A 9,350-nucleotide genomic window follows, 5' to 3' on the forward strand; every position below is an offset into this window, starting at 1 on the left:
GTTCAGCAGAGGCTACAAAGATAATTTGGGGTCTGGACCATCTCATATGAGGAGAGACTGCAGGAACTGTGCCTGTTTAGTCTGGAGAAGAGACAACTGAGAGAGGATCTCATTAATGCATTTAAATATCTCAAAGGCGGGTGCCAAGAGGTTGTTGCCAGGCTCTTTTTGGTGGAGCCCAGTGGCGGGATGAGGAGCAATGGCCATAAACCAAAACTCAAGAAGTTCCACCTCAGGAGGAACAAGAACTTCTTTACACTGAGAGTGGCAGAACACTGGAACAGGCTGTCCAGGGAGGTCATGGAGTCTTCCTCTCTGGAGACATCAAAATCACCTGGACATGTTCCTATGTCACCTACTTTAAGTGATCCTGCCTTGGCAGGGGGATAGGACTAGATGATCTCCAGAGGTCCTTTCCAAACCTAAGAATGCTGTGATTCTGTGAAAACAGTAAAGTTCTGTCACTAATGGAATGAAGATTAGCAAATAAGCACCATGGCAAGTGCAGGAAACACAGATGTTCAGCCTCAAATTGCTATTATCTGCACTCTTCCTCAAGCTTTCAGCTGGAAATCATGAAGGCTGAGGTTTATTCTCTCCTTATTCTCTTACGGTTTATTCTCTTCCTTCCAAGATAAACAGGCTGTTTTGTGAAAAACTGACTTAAACAGGACCCAGCCCCTGTCAGTCTTCCAAGACTTGGACAGGCTTACAGCAAAGAGTCCCCCGTGCTCATCGCTGTTTGGACAGGTGGGAATACAGCAGTCAGGCAGAAGAGCCGCTGGAGAAATTCACCAACTGAGCAAGCCTACAACCCCCTAATTCTTTTGTTTAGACTCATCAGAGAAGGGAATTCCTGAACATGATGGCAATGTGCTGTACACCTGATTTACATAAAACCAGACTAAAAAATCACTGTAGCCTACAGAACAGATCATCCTGATCCTGAATCTTCATCTTCTGAAGCCAATACCTTGATTTGAAATAGCTTCTCTTTTTGAACTGCACTGGGCATTCTTGTCTCAGCAGTGACCTTGGCATCTTCCACGATTACAGGCTTGCAGAAACACAGAATTGGGAAAGATCACCTGGATTATCAACTCTAGTCCTCTAATAACACAGGCAGTCACATTATATAATCTCTTTCATACACTCTGCTTTCTCTGTTTCCCACATCTCCAAAGCCTGTATAAAACCCTAGATGCAAACAGATGCAAGTTGCTTTGTCACACAAAGCCCCAGAGGAACGCAATGCAGACATCCCCAACCCAGCTGTACACAGAGCAGCTCGAGTGTGGAAGCAGTATAACCATGTTCATGAGGTGCTGCACCAAAGCTAATAAACCTTATCGAGCAGCAGAACTCATTATCTCAGCTGCAGTGCTGGACAAACATAACTATATTACTTCTGGATTCAAGCTGCTATGTATGCATGCCACAGTATGGCACCACAGGGACTTGCAGGCTGGGGAATCAGCTTACAGGCTACTAGCTCGAGGATTTTCGCATGAGCTCCATTTTATGATTTTCTAGGGCTTTTCTGCTCCAGAGCAAGAATCCAAAAATCAGTGTTTGTATTAACACAAAATGTCTTTTAACATACTCAAAGAAATTCACCCAGACCTGACCTCTAACATTCACTCAGGAAAACCTTTCTACATCCGCACAGTTTCCCAGAGGCAACCCCATCTCCGCCTCTCTCAGCACTGACCACGCCACGCGCGCACCTTTCACATGCAGCACCTGCGCTCTCCCTCCCGTCAGAGCTTCGAGTGATGGCTGACGTGTGCATTTGCCATGCCTACCAAACAGGTTCCAGCCAAAGACCTAGAGGCACAGCCAGACTTCCCCAGCAAGAGCTGCCCCAGGCAGAGCAGGGTGGCAGTTTTCCCTGGAGAGCGACTTGTTTTGCTGCTATCAAACTCATGCTGTGAAAACCATGCCATAATGTCCATACTTTTCACTGGCAGTAGCTACCTCTCATGAAAAAAGACCAAACAAATAATAGAGAGACCTGGCGTGAGGAAGAGCTCGTTGCTAAGACTCAAGTTTGGCAGCAGAGTTGGCTTTCCAATCCCTTGGTGGTAAAGCTGATGAGCTCGGAGCCTAGAGGGAAAAATTATTCCAGTGAATGCAAAGAGAGACTTTTAAGTGACAAAAAGGCAAGTAAAAGACAGGTCAGGAAGAAAACCAATGAAAAAATTCAAAATGAGCTTGGCAAGCTTACTAGCACTATTCTTGCTGTATGGTAATTAGTGGGTCTAGGTAAGATCTTCACTTTCAGGGGGCTCTAGAGAAAGAAATCATTTCTAGTTGCAATAGGCAGCCAGCCCTCTGACAAACACTCAGCATGTACTCTATACATGGCTGCGAGAAATGAGGAAATTATCCATACCCACTATAAACAGAGCAATGAATCCAGTGCTTTCCTACCAGAAGCCTAGCAACAGCATGGACCTCCCTTACCTTGCTCCCTCCTGCCTTTGATAGTTTCAGCTGTCTTTGAGCACGGGAGAAGGATAATTGATAAATTGCTTTGTAGGGCTGCTGCCCCTTCCTTTCAACCTTTCTTGTTACAACAGACCTCCAACAAGGCAACATTCATACATGCAACTCTCAGAACACATCATGCTCTTTAGAAAATACTTGGAATGAAATGACTCTAGATTGTATCTCATGACTCACAGTACACAAAGATTCATCTGCTCATAAATGAAAAAACTCGGTCTTTCTTATCCAGTAAAGGGTTGAATGCTTTTCCCACCTTCAAACCACTCTGCTCCTGGCTGTCACCAGCACAACACCTGCTCCCCTGTTGTCATTCCTGATCTCCCTCAGCACAAAGACCCTCTTTCCTTCGTAGCCCAAATTACCCATGTCCCAGTTAGAGAACTGATGACTAGGAGCTCTCTTGAGCAATTCAAGAGCCCAGACAGCTGCACACAAATGGGGATGAGTGTGAGAAGAAACAAAACTAGAGTTAGATGGTCCCCCACAAACAAAACCCTTGGCTGCAAAAACAGAACGCCTGTATGCACCTCCTATCCATAAGGCAAATACCCACCTTGAGTTTCAACACTGACAATGCACTCAAATGGTCTGCAACATCAGAGAGACTATCATACCATCTCTGCCTCAGAAAGACTTTATACAACTGCATCCTACACAATAAAAGTGTTAAGATAAATAGTTTCTCTTGATATTTAATGGCACAGATAGTCTGCCGCCTTCACTTCGCTCACAATGCCAAGCATTAGGTCATCACAACAGATATTTTAAGTTTCCTACTCTCCAGCTCTCCACAGCCCACAATCTCCTGCAGTCTACAAGGCTCTCAAATATTTAAGAGTATCCTGCAACAAGTTCCCCCCCAGCCAATACAGTATAATCAGGGACTGTGATGTTGCAGGTAGCCTGTACATCTGGGTTCAGTATCCACGCCACACCACAGCTGCAGAGGAAGGTGCGTTCTCCTTTTTATTCTACTATTTGTCAAACCTGACAGCACTCAATACTGCACAATCTCTTCAAAGAAGATAATTCTGTAACATGCACCCCTGGGGGGTGGGGGGCTGGGGGAGAAACATCATGGTTGCTGTGAGAATCTTAATTCTGGATTTCAGGACTTGCATATTTAAAACCTCAAATTTAACATTGCATTAATGTAGCTTCATGCATTGAATTAAGAAATGACTCAGTACAAATCTCCATGCAGCTACTGAAGTCCTGACATTCCAAGGACAAGAGGCACAGAACAGGAAAAAAAGATAGCACAGGCAACAAGAAGAGAATGAGAGGCAGGGGAGAACCTGTGAGCAGGGAAGCAAGAAACTGGCACAGCTGAGGCACAACAAACCCCACACCAAACCAGATCTGTCAGTCGAGGTTTCTTGTTCTCACCGCTAAAGGTTATGTAGCCTGTCAGGATAAAAAGAGCTTAAAGCAGAAACACAAATGGGCACAGAGAAAAAGGTCCCTGAAAGGTCCAAGTACGAGAAGATTCCCCGAAAGTAATAGTGTAACCTGTACTGAGAAAGATCATAACCAGATAGCAAAAATTCACTAATTTTTTTTAATTATCATGGCACAGTGCCCGGATGATGTCTTTAAAACTCCTTCAGCTATTCAAGCATTTAATAATTTATTTTCCCCACTTCTCTGAAGTTAAACTGCAGTGCAAACACAGCAGTAATGCTGCCTGAAGTTTAGGGTGCAGGCAGAAGCAGCAGCCCATGGGGTTCATCCACTGGCAAGCATCCCAAAACACAGCCCTCTGTTAAGAATCCAGGTCAGTGCTTCACCTTTTGGGCCAAAGCTGATCTTTAGACCGGCTAACACCTCTATTTTATACTAGAGTGCTCACACACCCCTCAGCACAGGAGGTGAGACAGCAGGGCAGCTCTCCTCTGTTCCCACACTCATCCTCCCCATTTCAGCAGAGTAAGGAACATCTCCATTGTTTATTCCTTATCTAAGATCAGCAGCAGCATGGCTGAATTACTTCTCCTCTCACCCCACCCACCAAACCAAGCACAAATCTTAGCTGAGCCATGGGGCCTGCCCAGTCTTTCTCCCTAAAAACCAGCAGCCCAAGTGGGGGTCCCACACACCAGGCTGTGGCAAGGGGCTAAGCGGGGAAGGTGGACGTGCCTGCCATCAGGGCCTGCTGGACGAAACCAGGCAAGTGTGCATACCCCTGTGCAGAATCAAGTTACCCTGTAACAAAGATAGTGTGTGTATGTGCAAAGGAGGGAAGTCAAATCCTTCTGCCTGGGTTCCAAGGCTTGCTTTGTTGCTAAAATAAACCAGTGTTTGTTCCTGGGAGTGATGGGGAGCTGGACTCAAAGCAGCCAGAGGCAGAAAGCCCCCAAGTTCTGAGTTACCAACAAGGTTTTGTTGGTTTTTTTTTTTTTTAAAAAAACAAACCAAAAGAAAAACTTGGGACCCAACTATTCTTCCCATCACATATCTAGGTAAGGAAACCCAAGGGCAAACTGCTGATCTCAAGGGTGCCGAGGAGCAGACAAAACTACACGTTTATGACTGAGCAGTCTAAGAGCTGACTGCTCCAAAGGAAATTCCAGTCCTTGCTAAAAGGCTGAAAATATATATGCCTTTGTATAAGCTATTACTTTGCTTGCTGGATCTATATAACACTTTACACATGTTTTTCCTGACATTATTTTCCATACTCCACCAGAAACTCGAGTAACTGTGCCACTTCTGGAAAAACAACCTCGCATCCAGCTTTTCTCGAAACAGTTTCTCCCCTCATCCTCGAAGTTCCAAACTGCAAAACTATCTAGCCCCCTCCTGCTTCTCTCCTAGCCTTCAGAGACTTAAAAATCCCTTTCAGCAGCACTCCTTCACAACCTGGGATGTCTCTCAGTAACACCAAAAATCCCATAAAGCAGAGGTACATGGGAACAGCCTTATGCAAATGAGCAGCATTATACCAAAAAATTTTGTCTTCAAGGCACCTGCCCAAAACTGTTCTCTCCAGAGGAACTTACAACCACAGGAAAAGCCTGCTTGATACCCAGTTAATAGTACTTGCTCGAAATATTATTATTTTTTACAAGGGAAGACTAGACCACTGTGAGTAGAGGCTGCAGAGAACTAAGCCCAACAGTGAAGGCCGCTCACGTTAGTGCAGAGTCCTTCAGCTTTCCATTCCTTATATGTGCAAAGTGTGCAAGCCCTCACACACGCTTCCTACTCACCCAGAGGTACATCATGTTAGCCTGGGTCCTTCAAACCCAGCAGTGAGATGATCCGGCAACACAAGAGGCACTTCGGTAAGACTGTCGAGACCGAGGTTGGTCGAGGGTGTTTTTTGGTATTTTTTTTCTTAAAGAAAAAACATCCGAACGGCTCAGTTTGAGGCTTAGAAAGCGTCTCGCCTCCTCCACCCCCCTCCTCCAGCTCTGGCTGCTCTGTGCTCTTCTCTCGCACTTAATCTCTCCCTGGGAGTTCCCAGCCCCGTGTGTCTGTACTGGCGTGCACAGCACACACTCTGCATTCGCCTCCAGGGAATTTCTCTCTGTCATTCTGCTTCTAAAAACACAATCTCGGCCTCACAAGATTCTTGCAAGAGGCAGGGATGGGTGGGGTTAGTAATAAATGCAGCCTGGCTCCCAGTGCCGGAGAGCGCTTACTTTAGAAAAGGGAACTGTAGCCGTGAATGAAGCAGAGCACAGCCTCGTCCTCCAAGGTCACTGGGGGTGAGGACCCACTCCCCCCTACCCAACTAATTGCTCCTCCAGGAACCATCCATAGATGCAGGCGCCATAGGCAGGTTCTGCACGTCTTCATCTACCCCATTAGTCAACACCCCAAATTCGGTCACAATTAAGTAGCTGTATTTAATCATTAACCACTGACAGGCATCAAGGAGCATAACTACGGGAATCCTGAAGCTAAGGAGAAAATCCGTGTGTGCCAGCGCTGGAGCTCCCTCAGGAGAAACAACCACTGTCGGCGTGAGCTGGGGAAAAGAAGCGACACAGATAAAGGGGTTAATCTGCTTTCGCAGGTGGCTCCACATGAGTATTTTACAGACTTGCATACTGCTAAAGGGAAAGCAGCAGCTGGCTCCGGTTCCTCAGAGTGTATCGGGTTCCCACTTGCCTGGAGGCAGCTTCCCCCCAAGTCTGACTGGGGCAAGTGCCCTCCGCGCCTTGCGCTCCCAGCCTGCTCCAATTTCAGGATTGCAAAGCTCTGCCGGTGGGGCGGCAGCCCCGGGAAAGGCGCGCTGAGCAAAAGACACTCGCCCCAGTTACCTCGACAAGCACCAGCAAGCCCTTCCCCGCACGAGCAAATCCTCGTCCCATCCCCCGTGCCCGATGCCACAGGATGAGTGTCACCTCGCATCTCATTAATCAGTTCAACGGCTCTTCCAAACTAGGAAAACGGGTTTCTCGCCCCCTTCCCTTCCCACCTCAAAATGAAGAATTGACTTCCCTTGCCGGCCTCCAAATGCTAAGTTAAATATGGCTTCGTCTCAAACGGGGGGGGAAAAAAAGAAATTTGAAAAAAAAAAAAAAAAAGTGTTTTCATTGAGGCACTGGTCTCCTTGGAAATGAGTTTTGAAGAAATATTTTTATCTCAGCTAAAGATATAGAAATGGTGCTATTCCACATATCACCTCTGCTTCCTCTACTTAGAGATTACTTAAATGCAATCCAGCAGGCTTGGAGCAAAGCAAGCGTCAGGCTCCACACGAGTCAAGCCCTGTCTACATGGGGTGACAAATGGATGGGCCTCCTGTCACAGCCAGCCCAGACACCCCAGATGTGCTCCGCACCCCCCAGGCTCCCCTCGCCTTCAGCGAGCCACAGACAGACCCCAGGGCACGCTTGTCCCAGGAACAGGCCTGAACATATGGGGTGCTGATGGGCTCTAAGGAAATAAATACATGACTGTCACTGCAGTCCCACATAGAAACCTGGAGAAAAGGCTTATTGTCATTACCAGGATACAGCAGTCATAGGGATCTGCTAGTTAAAGACAAGCAAGACGACACTCAACTTTCCAGCCCAGAAAACCCTGCTGCTCAGGGAAAGGAGCAAGAGCTCCTCCAGAAAACTGGGATTGCACAGGGTTGCTCCATTATGGCATTGCTCAGGTCTCCCATCTGCTCTCACCTTTTCACACAATGGGTCAGGTTTAGAGGGTGAAAAGCAATGTTCCTAAAAATCACTTACTGTACCAAAGCCTATGCACCACAGACTCCAAAGAGTGAAGCATGTGATCCATAAACCTGTTCTCAAAGGCTCTGAGAGGAGCGAAACAGCAGCAATGCTGACATTTGCATCACGATTAGACCCTTCTGTTAACACCTCTGCAGCTGGGTCACACCAGCAGCAGCGACTAGTTCAGCCAGCCTGAAGACTGAAGCAGACATTTCTGCACCCGATAACCTTGATGGCATTTTCAAGGTTTTCTTCTGATCCAGAATCACAATTCAAAAATGATCCTATGGTCATTTAAATGAAAGCTGAGATTCCTTGTGTGCAGGGGAGAAAGTGAGAAGACACGTAGACCAGCTGAGCAAACCCAAATAAATCCTACTTCATATGTATTCCCATAAAAGACTTGAAAAGGATGACTCTTGAAACTAAGCTGAAGAGTTACTAAAAACTTCCCTAATTAAAAAAAGGGGAAAAGAGAAAAAAAGGAAAAAAAATTCTTCCCCTTCTTCCCCAAGCTCTCATCCTTTAGGCCACCTTCAGAGAAAGAGAATAAAACTTTCAGAATAAGCCTATTCCTTAATTTCAACAACTGAGACTTGTTACAAATCATCCCAGCAACTCCACATTGTGCATTCAACCTCCAAATCAAAACAAGACCCATGAACCCTCTGTGAATCATCCAAATACTGCCTCAAAATTTATTTGCCACTGTTGCTACAAGGCCACCACCTCTCTGCAGAAGGCATACGGGAAGATTACTGAGAGCAGCAGACTTCTGGTGATGTAATACCTTTGTCCTGGAGCAGGAGCCCTGTTTGATGAACTGCAAGAGCAGGTTTCTCAACACCCAGTATTCTCAAGCAGTGAGAGGAGTACCCGACGGGTCAGGAAATGAGGCTGTGGGATGACTCTAGAGGCACCACCGCCCTGTTTCAAGAGAGCTGCTGCTGCCCAGAGGATCAAACCAACACTAAGAACATGAAGTGCATGCCCAAGACTATCCATAGTTGCAGAACTGGCAGCAGTGCCATTTTAGCCTCAGATTACAAGCAAGAAAAAGGTTTGGCTTGGATGATACAATCGGGGGGTGGGAGGAACAACTAGATGAATTATTAGGTCTTCTTTATACTTTTTTTCAGATTTTTCAATTACACTAGCTGTATGTAAAAAGTATCCATACAAGACATTTCTTTCAGGAAATCATCTTCTAAAAAAACACAAAATATTTCCTAAGGAGCAAGAGGACAACAAGTATGTCAGTGCATCTTATTCCAGAAAGACAAAACCAGACATGACTAAGACAGGCTTCTGCCAGGGGATTCTTCTAGCTAGGATCCCCTGCAAATGCTTTACCATAATCCTAACAGCAGTGGTTTACAGCATACGTGTCAGGGAGCTTGTAAAGGCTGCTGTGTGTGGAAATACACATTATCTCTTGGGGATCTTTCATGTCTCAAAAAGGATTAAAAGTAGAAAGGAAAAGATTTTAAAATTAATATATACCAAGCTATGAGAAAAATGTTCAGAGAGCTGTAGCCGAGTGAAACATTGGTCCCCCTCCTCTGATGGGAGACTGTTGTGTAAATCAAAGTGAAAGGGGAAGAAAGCAGTCTGCAAAGACTTTAATGCTTGTTAAAGAGGTAAGGAAGGTCTTAC

At 45.9% G+C, this 9,350-nt stretch overlaps 1 protein-coding gene across 3 annotated transcripts in view; it reads right to left on the reverse strand.

The window, feature by feature from the left end:
* Positions 1 to 5,952, reverse strand: part of RBFOX2 (RNA binding protein, fox-1 homolog 2) — a 114,005-nt gene extending 108,053 nt beyond the window's left edge. The window contains exon 1 of one of the 3 annotated variants that reach the window (XM_008636405.2): positions 5,724 to 5,952. In XM_008636405.2, coding sequence (XP_008634627.1) covers positions 5,724 to 5,738 — 15 coding nt within the window. In that variant the 5' untranslated portion in view covers positions 5,739 to 5,952. Of the gene's footprint in view, positions 1 to 2,014; positions 2,078 to 5,723 lie in introns of those variants that run through there. The other 2 variants (XM_017737833.1, XM_017737836.1) reach the window with 2 other exon arrangements.
* Between the last annotated feature and the right edge of the window lie 3,398 nt (positions 5,953 to 9,350).

Source organism: Corvus brachyrhynchos, unplaced genomic scaffold (assembly GCF_000691975.1).
Source record: "Corvus brachyrhynchos isolate BGI_N302 unplaced genomic scaffold, ASM69197v1 scaffold56, whole genome shotgun sequence".
Taxonomy (NCBI): Eukaryota; Metazoa; Chordata; class Aves; order Passeriformes; family Corvidae; genus Corvus; species Corvus brachyrhynchos.